The 23401-nt window shown below is 41.9% G+C and overlaps 1 protein-coding gene across 2 annotated transcripts; it reads right to left on the minus strand.

Moving 5' to 3' along the window:
• Positions 1-9585: 9585 nt before the first annotated feature.
• Positions 9586-22551, minus strand: LOC101463733 (uncharacterized). Of its 2 annotated transcripts, none has more exons than XM_014413492.3 (3): positions 22493-22551; positions 12176-12226; positions 9586-12085 (listed from the first exon to the last, which is right to left on the minus strand). In XM_014413492.3, the coding sequence occupies exons 2-3, from the start codon at positions 12218-12220 to the stop codon at positions 10736-10738; spliced, it is 1395 nt and encodes a 464-aa protein (XP_014268978.2). In that variant the 5' UTR covers positions 12221-12226; positions 22493-22551; the 3' UTR covers positions 9586-10735. The 2 variants fall into 2 exon arrangements, with proteins under 2 accessions (XP_014268978.2, XP_023010931.2); XM_023155163.3 differs by lacking the exon at positions 22493-22551 and adding an exon at positions 21986-22484.
• Positions 22552-23401: the final 850 nt, after the last annotated feature.

Below are 23401 nucleotides of genomic sequence, written 5' to 3' on the forward strand. Positions count from 1 at the left end.
CTGCCTCTGCTTCTGATTTAATGACTGATTAATGATCGGATGAACATAGACACAGATTTCAGTTTATGAAGCTTTAGTTATTATAAAGAAAATCAATTGACTATTAATTGATTGATTTCCGCCAGCACAGACACAAACAGAGAGAAGTACCTGCTCACAGGTAAAAGTCCTCCATGGATGTCATATCTTTTAGACCCCATTCCCACAAAACTGCTCAAAGAAGTCCTGCCATTAATTAATTCTTCGATCTTAAATATGATCAACCTATCTCTAATAATCGGCTATCACAGGCCTTCAAGCTGGCTGTAGTTAAACCTTTACTCAAAAAGCATCTCTAGACCCAGCAGTCTTAGCTAATTATAGGCCAATCTCCAACCTTCCTTTATATCAAACATCCTTGAAAGAGTAGTTGTCAAACAGCTAACAGATCATCTGCAGAGGTTTATTTGAAGAGTTTCAGTCAGGTTTCAGAGCTCATCACAGCACAGAAACAGCTTTAGTGAAGGTTACAAATGATCTTCTTATGGCCTCTGACAGTGGACTCATCTCTGTGCTTGTCCTGCTAGACCTCAGTGCAGCGTTCGATACTGTTGACCATAATATCCTATTAGAGCGATTAGAACATGCTGTAGGTATTACAGGTACTGCACTGCAGTGGTTTGTATCATATCTATCTAACAGACTCCAATTTGTGCATGTAAATGGAGAGTCCTCTTCACCCACTGAGGTTAATTATGAAGTTCCACAGGGTTCAGTGCTAGGACCAATTCTGTTTACATTATACATGCTTCCCTTAGGCAGTATCATTAGAAGACATAGCATACATTTTCACTGCTACGCAGATGGCACCCAGCTCTATCTGTCCATGAAGCCAGATAACACACACCAATGAGTTAAACTGCAGGAATGTCTTAAAGACATAAAGACCTGGATGGCCGCTAACTTTCTGCTTCTTAATTCAGATCAAACTGAGGTTATTGTACTCGGCCCTGAAAAGCTTAGAAATATGGTATTTAACCAGATTCTTACTCTGGATGGCGTTACCTTGGCCTCCAGTAACGCTGTGAGGAACCTTGGAGTCATTTTTGACCAGGACATGTCCTTCAACGCACATATTAAACAAATATGTAAGACTGCATTCTTCCATTTGTGCAACATCTCTAAAATTAGAAATATCCTGTCTCAGAGTGAAGCTGAAAAACTAGTTCATGCATTTATTACTTCCAGGCTGGACGACTGTAATTCATTATTATCAGGAAGTCCTAAAAACTCGCTGAAAAGCCTTCAGCTAATCCAAAATGCTGCAGCAAGAGTCCTGACAGGGATTAGAAAGAGAGAGCATATTTCTCCTGTTTTGGCTTCCCTTCATTGGCTTCCTGTTAAATCCAGAATTCAAAATCCTGCTCCTCACATACAAGGTCTTAAATAATCAGGCCCCATCTTATCTTAATGACCTTGTAGTACCATATCACCCTATTAGAGCACTTCGCTCTCGCTCTGCAGGCCTACTTGTTGTTCCTAGAGTATTTAAAAGTAGAATGGGAGGCAGAGCCTTCAGTTTTCAGGCCCCTCTTCTGTGGAACCAGCTTCCAGTTTGGATTCAGGAGACAGACACTATCTCTACTTTCAAGATTAGGCTTCAAACTTTCCTTTTTGCTAAAGCATATAGTTAGGGCTGGACCAGGTGACCCTGAATCCTCCCTTAGTTATGCTGCAATAGACGTAGGCTGCCGGGGGATTCCCATGATGCATTGAGTTTTTCCTTTCCAGTCACCTTTCTCACTCACTATGTATTAACAGACCTCTCTGCATTGAATCATATCTGTTATTAACCTCTGTCTCTCTTCCACAGCATGTCTTTTTCCTGTCTTCCTTCTCTCACCCCAGCCAATCACAGCAGATGGCCCCGCCCCTCCCTGAGCCTGGTTCTGCTGGAGGTTTCTTCCTGTTAAAAGGGAGTTTTCCCTTCCCACTGTTGCCAAAGTGCTTGCTCATAGGGGGTCATATGATTGTTGGGTTTTTCTCTGTATTTATTATTGTGCGATCTACTGTACAATATTTAGCGCCTTGAGGCGACTTTTGTTGTGATTTGGCGCTGTAGAAATAAAATTGAATTGAATTGAATTGATTTGAATACCATTACATTATATTTACTGTGCTCATGCAAAAAAAATAATGGCGGATCAAAATGAATGTTGGTGCCAATCTTTGGCCCATCTAAAGTTCTAATTATAATAGCACCCAAATATTACTTCAAATGTATTTTATGGAAAATATATAAGTTTTTTGTTTTTTTCGGCTAAAAAAAACAGTGCGCTCATGTAAAGAAACTGGGATTTAAAGGGTTAAAACACTGAAAATATAATTAATACTTGATATGAATATTTTAGGCAGAACTAGTTTTAAAAGACTGACTCATTTAAGGTGGAAAATATATTAAATATTAATATATAACATTTTTTAGCACTTTTTGGGGCATGGCCATTTTTTGGCCTTAGGATCAAAGATGTGTTTTAAAGCAGCGGTCCCCAACCCCCAGACCGGTACCGGTCCGTGAGTCGTTTGGTACCGGGCCGCGAGAGTTAAGGCTCAGGTGTGAAATGTATGGTTTTCACGGTTTTTATCGGTTTTTCTGTCACGGTTCTGGGTCCGTTGGACCCAGTATTTTGAGTTTATTGTGTTTTGATTTAAGTTTGCATCAGGGATTGTGTTCTTGTTCTCTTGTCGTGTTATGGTAATGTTTATGTCTATTATTAGAGTTCCATGTTTCTGTTTATCTGGGTTTAAGATGTGGGTTTAGTTTCATATGTCATTTCAAGTCTGTCTCTGTCTAGTCTGTGTCTTAGTAAAGTGTGTTTTGTTTCCTTTTTTATTGTGAAGGTCTGCGTCTCATGTGAGTGTGTTCAGTTTTACCTTTGTCTCGTCTTGTTGATTATTCCCAGCTGTGTCCACCACCTGTGTGTAATTCCCCTGTGGTTCTATGTGTATTTAAGTCATGTCTTCCGTCATTGTTGTTGCTGGTCCGTCTGTGTATTCCACCCTGCCTCATCTGCGTTTCTACCATGTCTCACCCGTGTGTTCTCCCTGCTGTCCGCCGTTAGTCTCTTCTGGTCATTCTCGTTAAGGTTTGTGCTCTGTAGTTTAGTTGATCCCAGTATAGTTTAGTTCTAGCTCCATTTGCCGTTTGTATTTACTTTCATGTTCAATAAACCACCTTTACACCTTCATGACTGCCTGCATTTGGATCCTCCTTCATTTCCTCCACACGGCTCACCTCACTCACCGTGACAGTTTCAGCGTTATTTTGTTATCGTTTTTATCCTTAACTCGGTTTTCCCGGGTTTTTTCACGTGTGTTATGAATAAATCTTCTTTTTTTCGGTACCGGTACTAGTTTTATTTTGATGTATTTATCCGCGACACCTTAAAGGCCGGTCCGTGACAATATTGTCGGGCATAAACCGGTCCGTGGCGCAAAAAAGGTTGGGGACCGCTGTCTTAGGGTTTCAAGAGGCAGTCAGACTGGATGCTGCTGGGCTGACCAGCAAGATTATTGGCTGTTTAGAAAAACATGGGCTGGACTACAGACAGAACCTTGTTGGCCAAGGGTATGATGGAGCATCTGTGATGAGTTGGTCACATTCTGGTGTACAAGCTAGGATAAAGGAGGTGGCAAAGTATGCTTTCTACATTCACTGTAGTGCCCACTGCTTAAACCTTGTCATAGTAGATGCAGTCCAAAGTGTGCCTGATGCAGGAAATTTCTTTTCTTTGCTCGAACGATTATACACATTCATATCTGGATCTTACGTCCATCAGAAATGGCTGACAGTGCAGCAGGAAATGTTTCATGGGGTACCAAGAGAACTGCAGTGCCTTAGTGAGACACGTTGGTCTTCTAGACATATAGCATGTCGCAATATCGTGAACAGGTTGCCTGCAATTTTGCGTGTACTAGAAGAGATCTCATCAGAGAACAATGCACAGAGAGCTGTAGAAGCAAAGGGCATTCTGGTTCAAATGGATCTGAATTTTGTTGGTTGCCTTGCACTCTTCAGAAAAGTATTGAGTGATTCTATTATGGTTTATTACCTAACTGAATTCTTTTTTGATGACCTGTGGACTGATATTGTAGAAACGTGAAAAAAGTGGCATTTCAACCCAACACATCCCAAAACGATCAATACAGAAAGCAAGAAAACTTCATGATTCTCTCGTTAATTCTACCCTTGGACAGCATGCAGACCCAGACAGCAAACAAATGTTCAGAATCCAAGTATTCTACCCAGTTATAGATTGTATGATGGGAGAAATGGAAAGACGCTTTTCTAGGCTGAACTGTAATATTATGAAAGGTGTTCAGGCATTAAATCCATCAAGTGGCACATTTTTGAGAGAGGAGGATGTACTACTTCTTGCCCGTGCTTATGACTCCAATACTGACGATCTGAAGCATGAAGTACCTCAGATTAGGCGAGTCTTAGAAAGACTTGCAAAGAGTGATGAAACAGTTCCTACCACTCTCCTACAGTTTGTGAGTTTCTTGGAGTCGTATAATGATGTGTTTTTTGAACTGTTCCGGCTGTGTAAAATAGCTGTAGTGTAGCCTGTCAGCAGTGCATCTTGTGAAAGGACCTTTCTCTGCTTTGAGGATAATTAAAAACTATTTACGATCAACTATGACAGAGGAAACACTGTCCAATCTGTCTATACTCAGTATTGAATCCAAACACACAAAAGCATTGGATTTGGATGAGTTTGTCAGACGGTTTGCTAATCAACATGGAAATCGCCGCATTCAGTTGTTGTAGACACAGTATTCTTCAACGTGGCCTAATGTAATGAAAAATAAACTTTAATTCAATTCAATTCAATTCAATTCAATTCAATTTTATTTATATAGCGCCAAATCACAACATAAGTTGCCTCAAGGCGCTTCATAGATACAGAGAAAAACCCAACAATCATATGACCCCTATGAGCAAGCACTTTGGCAACAGTGGGAAGGGAAAACTCCCTTTTAACAGGAAGAAACCTCCAGCAGAACCAGGCTCAGGGAGGGGCGGGGCCATCTGCTGCGACCGGTTGGGGTGAGAGAAGGAAGACAGGATAAAAGACATGCTGTGGAAGAGGGACAGAGGTTAATAACAGATATGATTCAATGCAGAGAGGTCTGTTAATACATAGTGAGTGAGAAAGGTGACTGGAAAGGAAAAACTCAATGCATCATGGGAATCCCCCGGCAGCCTACGTCTATTGCAGCATAACTAAGGGAGGATTCAGGGTCACCTGGTCCAGCCCTAACTATATGCTTTAGCAAAAAGGAAAGTTTGAAGCCTAATCTTGAAAGTAGAGATAGTGTCTGTCTCCTGAATCCAAACTGGAAGCTGGTTCCACAGAAGAGGGGCCTGAAAACTGAAGGCTCTGCCTCCCATTCTACTTTTAAATACTCTAGGAACAACAAGTAGGCCTGCAGAGCGAGAGCGAAGTGCTCTAATAGGGTGATATGGTACTACAAGGTCATTAAGATAAGATGGGGCCTGATTATTTAAGACCTTGTATGTGAGGAGCAGGATTTTGAATTCAATTCTGGATTTAACAGGAAGCCAATGAAGGGAAGCCAAAAAGGGAGAAATATGCTCTCTCTTTCTAATCCCTGTCAGGACTCTTGCTGCAGCATTTTGGATTAACTCAAGGCTTTTCAGTGAGTTTTTTGGACTTCCTGATAATAATGAATTACAGTCGTCCAGCCTGGAAGTAATAAATGCATGAACTAGTTTTTCAGCTTCACTCTGAGACAGGATATTTCTAATTTTAGAGATGTTGCGCAAATGGAAGAACGCAGTCTTACATATTTGTTTAATATGTGCGTTGAAGGACATGTCCTGGTCAAAAATGACTCCAAGGTTCCTCACAGCGTTACTGGAGGCCAAGGTAATGCCATCCAGAGTAAGAATCTGGTTAGATACCATATTTCTAGGCTTTTCAGGGCCGAGTACAATAACCTCAGTTTGATCCGAATTAAGAAGCAGAAAGTTAGCGGCCATCCAGGTCTTTATGTCTTTAAGACATTCCTGCAGTTTAACTCATTGGTGTGTGTTATCTGGCTTCATGGACAGATAGAGCTGGGTGTCATCTGCATAGCAGTGTAAATGTATGCTATGTCTTCTAATGATACTGCCTAAGGGAAGCATGTATAATGTAAACAGAATTGGTCCTAGCACTGAACCCTGTGGAACTCCATAATTAACCTCAGTGTGTGAAGAGGACTCTCCATTTACATGCACAAACTGGAGTCTATTAGATAGATATGATACAAACCACTGCAGTGCAGTACCTGTATTACCTACAGCATGTTCTAATCGCTCTAATAGGATATTATGGTCGACAGTATCGAATGCTGCACTGAGGTCTAGCAGGACAAGCACAGAGATGAGTCCACTGTCAGAGGCCATAAGAAGATCATTTGTAACCTTCACTAAAGCTGTTTCTGTGCTGTGATGAGCTCTGAAACCTGACTGAAACTCTTCAAATAAACCATTCCTCTGCAGATGATCTGTTAGCTGTTTGACAACTACTCTTTCAAGGATTTTTGATATGAAAGGAAGGTTGGAGATTGGCCTATAATTAGCTGAGACTGCTGGGTCTAGAGATGCTTTTTGAGTAAAGGTTTAACTACAGCCAGCTTGAAGGCCTGTGGTACATAGCCGATCATTAGAGATAGGTTGATCATATTTAAGATCGAAGAATTAATTAATGGCAGGACTTCTTTGAGCAGTTTTGTAGGAATGGGGTCTAAAAGACACGTTGATGGTTTGGAGGAAGTAATTATTGAAGTTAACTCAGAAAGATCAATTGGAGAAAAAGAGTCTAACTTAACATCAATGGTACTAAGAGTAGCTGTAGATAATATTACATCTGTGGGATGATTATTGGTAATTTTTTCTCTAATGATTAAAATTTTATTTGTGAAGAAGTTCATGAAGTCATTACTAGTTAACGTTAAAGGGATTGTTGGCTCACAAGAGCTCTGACTGTTTGTCAGCCTGGCTACAGTGCTGAAGAAAAACCTGGGGTTGTTCTTATTCTTCAATCAGTGATGAATAGTAAGATGTTCTGGCTTTGCGGAGGGCTTTCTTATAAAGCAGCAAACTATTTCTCCAGGCTAAATGATGATCCTCTAAATTTGTGACACGCCATTTCCTCTCCAGATTACGAGTCATCTGCTTTAGGCTACGTGTTTGAGAATTATACCACGGAGTCAGGTACTTCTGATTTGAGACCTTAGTTTTCACAGGAGCTACAGTATCCAGAGTCGTACGTAGTGAGGAGGTGAAATTATTAACAAGATAATCGACCTCTGTTGGGGTAGCGTTCAGATAGCTGCTCTGCTCTGTGTTGGTACAGGGCATTGAAGATGATAACAGTGGGTGGATTATATTCTTAAACTTAGTTACAGCGCTTTCAGAAAGACATCTACTTTGATAAAGTCTACTCTCCACTGCTGTGTAATCAATTATTGTAAATGTAAATGTTATCAGGAAATGATCAGACAGGAGAGGGTTTTCAGGAAACACTGTTAAAAGTTCAGTTTCTATGCCATATGTTAAAACATGATCTATAGAGTGTGTTTAAAGTGGTGGGTGGGTTCTTTTACATTTTGAGAGAAACCAATTGAGTCTAATAACAGATTAAATGCCATGTTGAGGCTGTCATTTTTAGCATCTACATGGATGTTAAAATCACCCAAAATAATTATTTTATCTGAGCTCAGAACTAAATTAGATATAAAGTCTGAGAAATCAGACAGAAACTCTGTGTAAGGCCCAGGTGGATGATAGATGATAACAAGTAAGACTGGTTTCTGAGTTTTACAGCTGGGGTGGACAATGTTAAGCATCAGGCTTTCAAATGAATTAAAAGTCTGTCTTGGTCTTTCATTAATTAATAGGCTGGTGTGAAAAATTGCTGCCACACCGCCCCCTCGGCCTGTGCTTCGAGGTTTCTGGTAGTTAGAATGACTCGGGGGTGTTGATTCATTTAAACTAACATAATCATCCTGCTGCAACCAGGTTTCTGTAAGGCAGAGTAAATCGATTTGTTGATCAATTATTAAGTCATGTACTAACAGAGACTTGGAGGAGAGAGACCTAATATTTAATAATCCACATTTCACTGTTTTACTCTTTGGTTCAGATGTGGATACTTTATTGTTCTTTCTTTGTAATTGTTTATGTTATAATAAAGTTTATAATAAAGTTCTATCTTATCTTATCTTATGTTTAAGTTGTTTATTGCTGGTTTTTAGTTTGTTTTTTGTCTGTTTGGGAGCTGACACAGTCTCTATGGAGATGTGTTTTTTTTGGGGGGGGGGGGGGGGGGGGTAGCAGGAGGAGAGAAGCTGCAGAGAGGCATGTAAGACTGCAACTCTGTGGACGCGGAGCATTTTCCGACAGTAAAGGCGTTTTCAAATTTAAGTACTTGACTAGTGAATCCTGATGGTGAAAACGGTTTTTTTCATATATTTTGTTCAGTGTTTTCTGTTAAGTGCAGATTTCTGACCTTTTGGTGTAAATGTAAGGATGTAATACACTTTTGAATGTATTTCCAACATAAAAAGAGTTTGAAAGTTAATTAAAAATACAAGTCCAACTTAATCCACCTTGTATTGTGTAGGTTTCTGGATTTTGTACTTATTGGGATATATGCTTATTTGTTGTATAGGCTATGAACTGAAATATTTAGTTATTTTGGCTAATGCCAAAAAGAATGTTAGACTACGCTATATTAAACAAAAATTGATGTATTTTGACTATATATGGCATGTATTAGAAAACGTAGCACCTGCAAATGTGTAAAGAAATGGCTTCGACTTTGCCACCCTATCTGATCTCCATGCCACCCCAAAAATTTTTCTCTAGATCCGCCCCTGCCAGGATGAGGCGTACGAGTCCTGCGTCCATCTCCTGGTGGAGCGTTTGGTCAACAGCGAAAATGCAACCGTTTTTTGTTACGGGCAGACTGGATCAGGCAAGACGTACACACTGGGTGGAAGGAGCCAGCGAGTTCTCACTCGCTTTTGCGCATGCACAGGACTGGAATGTAAGCATTTTCGGCCGTTTCAATGTGGACGCACAACTCTGTGAAAACGACTGAAAATGCTAGTGTGGACGCGGAGCATTTTCCGACAAAAACGCCATTTTCAAATCTATCTGGGCTAGTGTGGACATAGCCTGAGGCTCATCGAAGGCACCATCTCACCTGAAAACAGTCTATCAGAGGGTCAGCACATCTGATGGACTGGTACAGGAAACCCACAGCACTGGGACCACCTTGGAACCAGCACGAGTGCTTTGGGTTTACTGGGCATTCTGGGTTTTGGAAAAAGCTTTGAGTGGTCAAAAAACCCACACACAAAAACAGGATTAAATTTATTACATTTTACCTATGTAGCACCAAATCACAACAACAGTCCCTTTACATTGTAAGGTAGAGGCCCTGCAATAATACAGAGGAATCCCACAATCCTGTTAAAAGGGAGCTTTTCCTTCCCACTGTCATAGGGGTCCTGTGGAAGAAAGGGGGGGGGGGGGGGGGGGGTCATTTGCTCCTGATGGAGGGAGCCTCTGTTTACTACACAATAATAAAATGTAGGGCTAGTGTTACATCAGGCTTTTCTGGGTTAAACATTTCCATCTTTTTTCCTGTGAAGTTTGTTAAAACTACACGACTGATCGACGAGAAACAGTTGGGCTGATGACTGATGACAGTAGGAGGTGTGTAAGTGTGCATTACAGCAACACTTCAGAAGAAGTGAGCGTGCTCCACACTGGTTCTGTGTGAACCTATGGGAATCTGTAAATCTGCTCCTTAACGTGATTAGTTGTGGCTATCTTCTCGAGGTACACATTGGATATTTGTTGTTTCGTCCTGGTTAGTGGCTCTGACACTCACTAGTCCTTGGCCTCCTTCCTTCTTATAACCCACCACAAGGTTCAGTACTTAGTCCTTTACTTTTTATACTGTATTTAAACTAATTAGAATGTCTTGATTTAAATACCACTGTGTTTGTCAGTGAGGAAATCCTGGATCAGCTCCTGGGTACTGTAAAGGTATAAAAACTGTTTCTTATAAATGGGTTATTATAAAATTTAAGAACATCCACTATCCATTTGGAAATCAACCAATAAATCATAATAGTAAATTCAGCATAAACAATGTTGAAACTGATGATGGATCCAAAACTAAAGTTCATAGGTGTATTGTTAGATTGTAAATGAAGTTGCCCCCCACCCCCACCCCATGAAACACATCTTAACAGTTTTTTTTCTAAGAAAAAAACTTTATTACACAAAGAGGACTTGTAAATATGGATTGTCTTTAAAAACTGTACTGTATTGTATGTAGCTCCATACTTGCTCTACTGGGTCAACAGGGGGGGATTAACATAAAACAATGACAAACTCAGTATGTTTAAAAGAAAGCAGTAAGAATAGTGTACAAAGCAAGGAGTGGCGATCCCAGCACCCCACTGTTCATTCTTTAATAACATTTTATGAATCAAAAGATTTTAAAATGATACGATGATGTTATTACCATAGAGAGGGATTTGAGGGTCTCTCTGGTTACAGTGTTACTTCAGAACTCCAATAATTTGGATAAAAGGCAGACGATGGATGCCACTGTGGAGTGTCCATGCTTTGGTTTTAGGCTGCTTCTCCACAGACGTCACACATTTACTGCTTATGTCCAGAGTGGGTTTGCAGATGGTTTATTAAGTATCTTTTATGAGTAAAGGCCTTTCCACACTGACCACAGCTGAACTGTTTAACCCCACTGTGGGTGAGCTGATGTCTCCGTAGGTTAGTAATCAGCGTAAAGGCCTTTCCACACTGACCACAGCTGAATGGTTTAATTCCACTGTGGAGGAGCTGGTGATTTTTTAAATCACCTTTCTGACTAAAACACTTTCCACACTGATCGCAGCTGAATGGTTTAACCCCACTGTGGGTAAACTGGTGTCTTTTCAATTCACCCATCTCAGTAAAGGCCTTTCCACACTCCCCACAGATGAATGCTTTAACCCCACTGTGGATGAGCTGATGTCTTTTTAAGCTCCTGTGGCTAACAAAACCTTTTCCACACTCCTCACAGCTGAAAGGCTTAACGTCACTGTGGGTGAACTGGTGTGTTTTTAAATCATCCCTGCGAGTGAAACACTTTCCACACTGATCACACTTGAATGGTTTAACCCCACTGTGGATCAGCTGGTGTTTCTTTAAGATCCCACTGAAAGCAAAACCCTTTCCACACTGCTCACAGGTGAATGCTGTAATTCCACTGTGGATGAGCTTATGTGTTTTTAATTTACTCGGGCAAGTAAAAGACTTTCCACACTGCTCACAGGTGAATGGTTTAACCCCACTGTGGGTAAACTGGTGTCTTTTCAAATCACCCTTCTCTGTAAAAGCCTTTCCACACTCGCCGCAGACAAATGCTTTAATTCCACTGTGGGTGACCTGGTGTCGTTTTAATTTACTAATGCAAGTGAACGCCTTTCCACACTGATCACAGATGTATGGTTTAACTCCACTGTGAGTGAGCTGATGACTGTTTAAATCACTCGTCTCATTAAAACTCCTTCCACACTGACCACAGCAGAATGGTTTAACCCCACTGTGGATGAGCTGGTGTCTCTGTAACTTACTAACGCAGGTAAAACCCCTTCCACAGTGGTCACAGCTGAATGGCTTAACCCCACTGTGGACGAAGTGATGCTGTTTTAAATCACTCTTCCGAATAAAACACCTCCCACACTGCTCACAGCTGAATGGTTTAACCCCACTGTGGATGAGCTGGTGCTTTTTTAAATCACTCGACTGAGTAAAACCCTTTCCACACTGCTCACAGATGAAGGGTCTGTCCCCACTGTGGATGCGTTGGTGTCTTCTGAGGTGGTCCATCTTGGCGAAAGCCTTTCCACAGACGACACAACGATGCACTCTGTTTCCCTTTGCGGGTGGTGGGTGAGCTTTGTCAGGCCCACTGCAGTGCTGAGGTCTCTGGCCATTTTTTCCTCTTTGTTCCTGTAGTGACAGAAACTAATCTGTGAACCTGCAGTCCTGAGACAATGTCACTGAATTCATGTTAGCATGTGTATGAACCTGTCTCCTCACCGCTTGTGGAGAATCAATTTCTAAACTCTTCCTTTGCTCCTCCATCTCCTCCTGTTGGGATGGAAAAGATCATCATTGATAATCAAACACAATCCAAACACTTGCTGGCAGTTACCTTTAGACCATAAAGATATTGAACTCTGAAGCTGCATATTTTTATTTAATATGGATGCATTACTCATTGGTATTGATCAATTGTCAATTTGCATATCAGCAAGCCTGTTGTTAGGCAGTGGTGTGTTGATCTCCAGGGCCAGCAACAAGTCTGGTTCAGTCATTTGGCAGGTGTTGATAAACTGTGTGGGAGGAAGGATGAAAGACCCAAATGCAGGACTCACGGGAAACCAAGGCTACGTCTACACTAATCTGGACAAATTTGAAAACTGAAAACGTCCACACTATTGTTTTCAATCAGTTTTGAACAGTTGTGCATCCACACTAAAACGACTAAAAACAATTACTTTGCTGTACTGCGCATGCGTGAAACGTAAGATGATTCGACCTGCGTTATTTCTGTCTGCCGTTTATTTACTTTCCGGCTCTTTGAAATGTCTAGGAAAAGCATCAAGTTTTTTAAATAGACTAACAATGAGGTGGAGTTGCTGCAAGTAACACAAAAGTACAAAGTTGCAAAAGTGAGTGAGAATTAAAGAATTTGAAGAAAAGCTATCTGGAGCATGTCCGAACTGATATTAATCTTTGATATGGCTGTCAAAATTGAGAGCAAACAAAATAACTGCTGTACAATGCCGTCCGCCATTTTGGTTGAATTGGTCACATGAATGCATCACATGACTAAAATTCGTCATCGTTTTCAAAAGGCCTGCGTTTTCGCAGGGCACACTGCGATGCAAAACCAGCGTTTTCAAATGTATCCACTTTGGAAAGCGTTTTCAAAAAGGTCAGTTTTCCTTGACCAAAAACACTGTCTCAGTGTAGACGGAAGGCCAAAATGGAGAGAAAAGACACGTTTTCAAACGAAAAGGCATTAGTGTGCACATGGCCCAAGGAGTAACTAAGGGAGGCAGCTTTAGTGGCTGTACGAAACCCGAACATTAACACGAGAAAACTGACCAAAAACTAGAAACAATGAACTACAGCAGAAACTGGGAAACTCGAACTGGGAATCACAAGATGCACGGAGGAAACACACAGCACTATGAGGGAACATGATGGTGCGATGCGACAGACAGACAGATGAAAACACAGGAACGGAACCAGAAAGAAAAACAAATAGTCCAGAAGGCCGCGGCAGTGCAGATACAGTTCAGGGGCCGACCGCGTGGAAAGTGGTAGGGGCGAAGGCGAAGTGGGTCTGGAGGCCAACCTTGCGGAAAGCAGCGGCGGCGTACTGGAAGCAGCTCCGGAGGTCGACCGCGTGGGAAGAGGCGACAACGCCACAGTTCAGGAGGCCACCTTTGATGGCGAAGATCCTTGGCCAATAGATCCTGAGTACGACGATGGCAAAGGAGGGCCTTTTCTGGAACCCAATGAAGAAGATGACGGAGACAAAGAGCTTCAGGTGACTTGGATGGCAGCCATCGTTGGTGTGGTTTGGAGGATTGTGGGCATCAATGTAGTTTGGTGGATGGCCAAAATCGGTGTGATTTGGCGGATGGACGAGGATGTGCTGGCCTAATCCGACGTGGACGTATCCAGAGAACAACACTAAGCACTGGTCACCAACCCAGGACCATGACAGGTACAGCAAAATCAAAATGAACCGACCCAAAATGCCTCGAGGAGCTCCAATGTATGCCCAGTCGAGTGCTGTTGTGTTATCATTGTTTTTGTTTAAAACTGCGGGCTGCGTGGGCCTGATGTGGTTACACTTTATATTCACACGCTACTCCTAAATGCATTTCTATTGCAGGTCTGTTTGTAGTCGCACATGTGGGTGAAACACGTTTACATCATTTAATGCTACAGAGCCATCCATTAAGATAAGATAAGATGACCTTTATTAGTCCCACAGGTGGGAAATTTGTTTTGTTACAGCAAAAGTGCAAAGTTATGTAGCAGAAATTAGAAAACACTGGAATGCAATAAAATACAATAGAATAAAATATAAATACAAATACTATATACAACTGAGTGGGAAAATACAAAAATACAACTTCGTCAGAAGAAGAATTGCACATATAGTAGTCTTATTGCACATGTGAGGGTTTGATCAGCTGCAAAAGTCTTTATTGTGGAGTCTGACAGCTGTGGGGAGGAAAGACCTGTGAAATCTCTCCGTCCCACACCATGGGTGCCGCAGTCTCCCACTGAAGGAGCTGCTCAGTGCTGTCAGAGTCTCCTGCATGGGGTGGGAGATGTTGTCCAACAGGGATGACAGCTTAGCCACCTTTCTCCTGTCACTCACCACCTCCACTGGGTCCAGAGGGCATCCTAGAACAGAGCTGGCCCTTCTGATCAGCCTGTTCAGTCTCTTCCTGTCCCCAGCAGAGATGCTGCCGCCCCAGCAGACCACACCATAGAAGATGGCTGAGGCCATCACAGAGTCATAGAAGGTCTTCAGGGGTGGGCCCCCTACTCCAAACGACCTGAGTCTCCACAGCAGGTACAGCCTGCTCTGCCCTTTCCTGTAGAGGGCGTCTGAGTTATGAGTCCAGTCCAGTTTGTTAAATGAAGCATCAAAGAATTTCTGTGGAGAATTTTTGTACTCCACTTATTCGAAGTACTCAATGAATCGTTGCAGCCCTAATCCAATCTCTCTGTTCACATGAGATCCAGCGATATCTAGCTACACCTTATCATCCACTCCATCTCGCTTTGAGTGCTCAGATAGAGTAGAAAAGCACTATATAAGAACCAATCCATTTACCATTTACCATCTCCAACCTTTCATCCCGGTTGAACTAAGGCAAAGGTTATTTCATTTCATGTCTTCATGTCATTTTAGCACAATCCGCTTTAAACCAGTTAGAGGAACACTTTCTCAGTAATTTACTCAGTACAACTGTTTTATGAAATCATACATTTTTAAAGTCAGACATCAGCGTGACCTGTGTGTCCGAAATGTTTCTCCCACGGAAAATGTCCAGATGAACAGAATCAACTCTCTGAGGTCAGCTGAGATGAAGGTGGCTCACATTATATCACAGACTGTTTCCCTCCCCAGGACTGCTTTGAGACAACTGACTGGCAGATATTTGAGAATGCCGCTCATAGCAACATCAATGAACTCACAGACTCTGTCATTGGATATATTGATAAATCTATAGACGATATCATCACCAAAACCACCGTCTGCAAATATACAAATCAGAAAGTCTAGGTAATTAAAGACAATCATACTAAGGTCAAGGCGTGAACCTCTGCCTTTACCTCAGGGAATCCTGACGCATATAAAGACAACAAGGAGCAGATCCTCTACCCTCAGGAGGACAGTGAGGCTATAACTGCATCCCAGGCTGGGTTCTCAGGGCGTGCGCCGACCAGCTGGCAGGGGTGTTCACCAACATCTTCAACCTCTCCCTGAGACAGTCAGTGGTCCTCACATCCTTCAAAACATCCACTGTCATTCTTGTCCCAAAGAAATCAGCGGTCTCCTGTCTGAATGACTACCGCCCTGTTGCACTGACATTGTCATTATGAAGTCCCTCGAGCGGCTAGTCAAAGGTCACATCTGCTTCTCCCTCCCTGACAGGCTGGACCCTCTTCAGTTCGCCTAACTACAGAGGATGCCATCGCCCTAACAACGCACACCAACCTCACTCACCTGGAAAAAAAAAAACATGTTCAAGAATGCTCTTCATCGACTACAGCTCGGCTTTTAACACCATCATCCCCTCAAAACTTGCCTCGAAGCTCGTCGACCTTGGGCTGGGAACACCCATCTGCAGATGGATTCTGAACTTCCTCACGAACAGGCCCCAGGTCGTGAGAGCAGGTAAGCACACCTCCTCATCACATCCTAAACACAGGAATGCCACAGGGATGTGTGCTTAGCTCCCTCCTTTATTCCCTGTTCACACACACGATTGCGTTGCTAAACATAAGTCCAACACCATTATCAAGGTTGCGGATGACACAACCAGGCCTCATCACAGGCAACGATGAGATGGCCTATCGAGAGGAGGTGATAGCGCTGTACAAGTGGTGTCTGGAAAATAACCTGACTCTCAACATCAGCAAAACAAGGGAAATGATAGTGGACTACCAGAAACGACCAGTCAGGGAACACCAGTCCATCAACATCAACAGTGTCGAGGTCGAAAGTGTCACCAACTTTAAATTCCTTGGAGTCTACATCACTGAGGATCTCTCCTGGACGCTTCACACAGACATTGCTATCAGGAAAGCTCACAAGCGACTCTACTTTCTGAAAATCACTACAGAGGGTGGTGAAGGCAGCAGAGCACATCACTGGCATGAGGCTTCCTGCCATTCAGGCAGGGCTCGCAAAATCGCTAGCCCAACATCCCGGGGCTAGCGATTTTTCCAGTCGGGCTACCAAAATCTATCTCTGCCCTGCCCGTCGGCCTATCGTAGGAAGGAAAAATATATGTCAATGCTTTTGCATTCTTTCGGAAATGTAGCTGGGTAATTATGTCATTGGCATCGGTGAGCCACTGTCAATATGTGACATATTGAAATCGCGTTTGAATTTGCGCTTGTTTTTTGCTTTCACTTTGCAATCGCGCGAACTGTGTATAGAACTGTGTATAGAGAGCGACAGCACTGATTGGTGAGTGATCGTAGCAGCATTATATTAATGCTGCTATCCTGTATATATTGTACATACTATTGTTTGAGTACTTACGATTGGTTTTTTTTGTTTGTTTTTTTGTTTTATTTCTGCGGGATTTGATTCCCTGCCGTTGTAGTGTGTTACTGATGGTGACCTTTGTTACTTTGGTCCCAGCTCTCTGCAGGTCATTCACCAGGTCCCCCCGTGTGGTTCTGGGATCTTTGCTCACCGTTCTCATGATCATTTTGACCCCACGGGATGAGATCTTGCGTGGAGCCCCAGATCGAGGGAGATTATCAGTGGTCTTGTATGTCTTCCATTTTCTGATGATTGCTCCCACAGTTGATTTTTTCACACCAAGCTGCTTGCCTATTGTAGATTCACTCTTCCCAGTCTGGTGCAGGTCTACAATACTTTTCCTGGTGTCCTTCGAAAGCTCTTTGGTTTTGGCCATGGCGGAGTTTGGAGTCTGACTGTTTGAGGCTGTGGACAGGTGTCTTTTATACAGATGATGAGTTCAAACAGGTGCCATTCATACAGGTAACGAGTGGGGGACAGAAAAGCTTCTTACAGAAGACGTTACAGGTCTGTGAGAGCCAGAGATTTTCCTTGTTTGAGGTGACCAAATACTTATTTTCCACCCTAATTTACAAATAAATTCTTTACAAATCCGACCATGTGAATTCATGGATTTTTTTTTCACATTCTGTCTCTCACAGTTGAAGTGTACCTCTGGTGCAAATTACTGACCTCTGTCATCATTTTAAGTGGGGGAACTAGCAGAGGTGTGGACTCGAGTCACATGACTTGGACTCGAGTCAGACTCGAGTCATTAATTTTATGACTTTAGACTTGACTTGAAAAAATGTTCTAAGACTTGTGACTTGACTTGGACTTTTACACCAATGACTTGGGACTTGAATTGGACTTGAACCGGTTTACTTGAAAAGACTTGATATTTTACCCCAAATATAAAATTTAACATGCATATTATATAGAGATTGAAAATGTGACGTCATTCACGGGTAGAACCGCAAAGGATTCTGGGAACTCGTGGCAAGCGGTACTAGCGCACGCAGGCTTTCAATTAAAATCAGTTATACAGCGATAAAAAGAAACACAAAAATGTCAAGAAGCCGTTTTATTATTAACTGCAATAGCCGGTCGCATGACAGCCACTGGAAGCCGACGGGTAAAGAGATCGGTTGTTATCGGATTACGTCGTTGAAGAGAAATTGTTCGAGCCATGTTTCCGAAGTAACAAAGACGCGACGGATGGCCTGGATTGCAGCCATTCAAAGATCAAATATAACGTCCCAGAACACTCCAGCTCACAGGTTAGTCTGCTCCAAGCATTTACACGAAGGTCAGTGTTTTTTAGTAGTTAATGCGTCATTTTTCTTAACATAATTGGTGATATAGGTTACAAGCAAGTCTGGCGCTGAACAGAAATTGTCGCGCTATGCTCCTTTATTTATTGTGCATAAATAGTGAATTGTCCTGACACAATATTGCGTTTCGCTTCTGTTATTATGGTACATTGACAAAAACATATACTTTTATTCACAGGATAAAACAGGTTTTTTATATCACTAATTGCCCAGTACGATTACAGCATACAGTATTATTGTCACTGCTACATTTCTGTGATGGGTACCAGAAATTATTTCCACTACTAATTAATTACCGTTGAGCTCAAAGGTCCTATTAATAAACGGTTAACGAATGTGTATTTATGACGACGATTTGTGAGACTGGTAAACTTATGATACGTACGATGGTCTTTCGTTCTACACGGTGCATTTCAAGGTCCTGCACCCATCCGTCGGTAAACTGTACCTGGGCTTGTTGCAGTGACCTGAAGTTACTAAACTTCATGATCGTATGCGCTCACTCCAAGAACCGTATGATTATAAATATGCATATAAATATGCTAAGATGAGATAGCTGACTTCATCTAACTAGCAAATGTTGTCCAGGCTACGTTGGTGATACAGTTTTTTTTAATGTGTATGATATTTTTGTCATGCGATTTTAAAGCCGGTCCTACAACCGCATCCAAGAATAACATGCAGCTTATCTCAGAACTGTCCGTGAAAATTATTCTTGGAGCTAGGTTTAATTGAGCTGCATTTTAAAGAGGTGCAATTTCACAATTTGTGTATATTTTCTAAGTTCACTATTTTGTCATGTGTTGAGAAAAACACAGATTTTAAAATTACATGGTCTAATATTTACATTTAGCATATAACTGCAACATGCTTTTTTTCGTTTTTTTTTTTTTTAAAGACTCGAAAGGACTTGAAATTCAAAGTTTCAGACTTGTGACTTGACTCGGACTTTTACACCAGTGACTTGAGACTCGACTCTGACTTGCCTGACATTACTTGAGACTTGACTTGAGACTTGAGGATAAAGACTTGAGACTTACTTGAGACTTGCAAAACAATGACTTGGTCCCACCTCTGGGAACTTGCACAATCGGTGGCTGACTAAATACTTTTTTGCCCCACTGTAAGATTTTCTGGAGGACAGACATTTGTTTAGAACTCTTAAAGATGTCGAAGAAGCTCCTTTAAGCAATTACTGTGATGTTCCTCCACCTCCAAAGAAATGTCAGAAGGAGTCCGAACCACAAAAGAAGCACGTATTCTCGGACAAGTAGTTGCAGGAGGTGAGCTGGCTTCAAACAAATGATGAACGCACAGAGACGTGGTGCAGGATGTGCCGTGAAAATCCCACTCTAGCGGACAAAAACACTGCCTTTTATATGGACGCAAACGCACGTTGCAACTTCTTATCTGGTGCGCGTCTTTTATATTGACAGCGAATGCGCACATGCGGACCACTTATGTGCACCCGTGTAAATAACATAATGTTCTGCCGGATGTGTTGTTGGTTTTCCCTCGATTTCTGAGTCGACAAGCGCCTTTGTTACTGGGACCAGTCATTTTAAGAAAGGCCCCCATTAGAACCCATGAGAAATGCAAGAAATGCATTATTGCTCAGTCTGCAATATCTTTCCCAGAACAAACACCAATTGCAAAAGGAACAGCGTACTATGTTGCAAAGAGTGAACTACCACTGGGAAAATTTAGCAGTCTTTGCAAACTTCAAAAAGCAAACGTCCTCGATCTTGGTTCCACTTGCCTCTTACCCGTGACTTCAGTGGAAATTTCAAATTCAGGATCTGACAGAGACTGATTCATGTCCTACACAGTTTTTACAAGTTCATAGAAATGTCTGTTCAATTAGAACCAAGTATTTAAGTTGATGATTGTAATTTTTATACAATGTTGTAATTTGTGTTTCAACAATTGTTTTGATTAATGTTTTGTTTCCTTTACAATCTTATACTTTAATGTATAATATTGTAAAGGAAACAAAACGGGAAACAAAACATCAATCAAAAAATTGCTACCTTTTTTATTCGGGCTACTTAAATTTATTTTGGACTACCAAAAACTGAAGAGTCCCTGCCCGAAGGGCTACCAGGGATTTTGAAATTTTGCGAGCCCTGCATTCAGGACATTTATCTCCAGCGGTGCCACCATAAAGCACACAGCATCATCAAGGACCACAGCCACCCAGCACATCAGCAGTTCTCCTTGTTACCATCTGGCAGACGTTACAGGAGTCTGTCTGCTTAGACTACAAGACTTAAAAACTGTTTTTACCACCAAGCCATACGACACCTGAACCACATCTCACACACTACACACCACAGGATGCACACAGAGGCTGTCCTAAAGTTGCTCAAGTACATTCTACATTCTGCACTGGTCACTCACTTTATCAGTAATCACAAAAAAAAACAAAACCTCATTCTCCGTACTGTACTGTACTAACTGCCACTTTTAATCTTGTACTGCTCAAATCTGTACTGCTGCTCACTCCTGACACTTTATCTTATGTGCAATTATATTGTTTCCACACTTGAAGAGGGAATGCCAGGAATCGTGAACCTTGTAAACAGGTTCTATTTATGGTAAAATGGTAAATGGCCTGTATTTATATAGCGCTTTACTAGTCCCTAAGGACCCCAAAGCGCTTTACATATCCAGTCATCCACCCATTCACACACATATTCACACACTGGTGATGGCAAGCTACATTGTAGCCACAGCCACCCTGAGGCGCACTGACATAAATAGAAAAAAAATCAGCTCTGTAGCAAATCTAAAAACAAAATGGAAACTATAAGTCATCCCAACATCCTCAGACACACAAACATAATCAGATAAATCACATTACGTAACAAATGCCTATTATTAAAATATAATTATGAGTTATAATTGCCTATTTCAAATATCCCAGCTCGTCCAACATCAACATGGTTTAATTCTCTGGGTTGATTAATAAAAATTATGTTTTCCTGCCACAAATGAAATTGAAAACACTACAAAATCCCACAAAGTCTTAAAGGACCTTAGAGCTACTTCCTGACCAACCTATCAGCCCCACAGAGCAAACTCAGCCCTGGACAGACATTGAACAACAAGCATGCAAACAGCAAGATCACCACAATAAAACTCCATGTTTCACCAACATTACACACCCTCAGCTCTAACAGCTTGGACCAATGACTCAGTGTTACAGCGCCTCAGGAGAACAGCACCAACATCAACACCGACACTGGTTGAGAACTTACTGAACCTCGTAATAATCAGGACAGAAACACAGATCAAACAATAACCTTTCCAGAATTATTAGAAACCACAGAGCTTGGATGAATCTTTAATGAATCAGTACAAAGTAAGTCGACAGTGAGACAGCTGCAACCTGTGTGTTTTACAAAGTAAGAGGCAAACACAAACATGTGACTGAGGTCATGTAAAAGAAGAGTGTGTGCGCCACGTGGGTGAACATGTGGTCACTGGGAACAAAGAGCATGTTCAGTGGGAGCCTTCAGTCACGCTGAGGGTGAATTAAACAAACGCTGTTCAGCTTCCAGGAAGGTTATCAGTTAGCATGCAGGACCAAACGTTAGCCACTGACTGTGAAATACACCAACCCGCACACTGCGGTCATCAGGGTTAAAGGTCACATTCACACCGAGTCGTGCGTGCATATATTAGACCTGTGCTATTTGTGCTGCGGTGATGTGTTACCATCTGTCTGCAGAGCTGGATCCTGTCAGTTGGTACAGGAAGCCCACAGTCCTTTGTTAGCAGAGGGAGCACTGTGTGCTAACGGGTGGTGCTGCTGGTGTTCACTGCTGTGCAGCTGAGAGCAGACTCCATCAGCTCTGCAGGCTGTGCATGAAGCTGTAGGAGCCACAGCAGTGCTGTCACCTCAGAGACTGGACAGTAGTGATTAGTGATGCGCGAATCATGAACAAATCGTTCAATACTCGAGAATCACTTTACTGACTCATGAATCATGATTCACAGGCCCAACTGACTCACTGACTCATCCCTGTTGCTGTTAGCAGCAATGTATCTAGCTTATAATTAAAATTGTGGAGAAAAACACAACATCCAGTATCTTAACAAAAAAAAATCTGCTCTGAACTGGAAGAAAAAACCCTGAGTAGAAGCTCACATCAAGAAAATAGCTTCTCGGTTCACAGTAGCATCGCTCTGCTAACATGCTAACAGCACATTTGAGCTACTTACCCCCTCCCTTCCTGTGCTGAATCATAAGCGTAAGCGAATCACTCAGGACTCACTAACCCCCTCCCTCCTGGCTCACAGCTTCTTCTTCTTCTTGGTTGGCAACCAATGTTAAGGCGCATTACCGCCCTCTGGCTCACAGCTCAGTGGACAGTTAGATGAGAAAATATATATTTAACACATTTAAGGAAAATGCTAATAAAATAAAAATAAACCTCTGTCGCCTCTGTCAGTGCGCCCCAGGGTGGCTGTGGCTACAATGTAGCTGCCATCACCAGTGTGTGAATGTGTGTGTGAATGGGTGGATGACTGGATATGTAAAGTGCTTTGGGGTCCTTAGGGACTAGTAAAGCGCTATATAAATACAGGCCATTTACCATTTACCATAAACAAAAGAAATGTTTATTAAGCAATTTTAATAGGAAATTGCTTAATTTTAGAAATGTTTTTGCTCTTTTTTGCTCTATAAAATAGTTGTTGTTTTTTTTTTTTTAGAATCATTCATCTTAGCAGTAGGATTTACATGAAAAGAGAAAGAAATTAAGTTTGAGTGAAAATGTAAATTTTTTTGCACTCTCTGGTCAACTGACTTTGTGAATCAATGGACTCAAAAACCCGATTCACTTTGGTGAGTGACTCATTAAATCCGATTCAGTAACAAGAATCAAATTTACCATCACTAGTAGTGATGTGTCGATCGCAAACGAAATGGCTCGTGAACGACACAAGCCGGCTCCTTATCGCAAGCCATGTTTTGTTTTTTTCCTTTCTCTCACCCTCTCTCCACTTTTTTTCCGCTTCACTCCACATGCTAGCCTTGTGCTTTGCGCTGGGAAGAGGGGGGAGGGACAGTAGTTACCAGTGTTGCCAGCTTAGCGACTTTGTCGCTATATTTAGCGACTTTTCAGACCC

Source organism: Maylandia zebra, linkage group LG15, assembly GCF_041146795.1.
Source record: "Maylandia zebra isolate NMK-2024a linkage group LG15, Mzebra_GT3a, whole genome shotgun sequence".
Taxonomy (NCBI): Eukaryota; Metazoa; Chordata; class Actinopteri; order Cichliformes; family Cichlidae; genus Maylandia; species Maylandia zebra.

Excerpts from the sequence above, each read along its gene's own strand:
- LOC101463733 (XM_023155163.3), bottom strand. Across the intron at positions 12,086-12,175 it reads AAATTGATTCTCCACAAGCG|GAACAAAGAGGAAAAAATGG; the intron begins GTGAGGAGACAG and ends CTGTCACTACAG.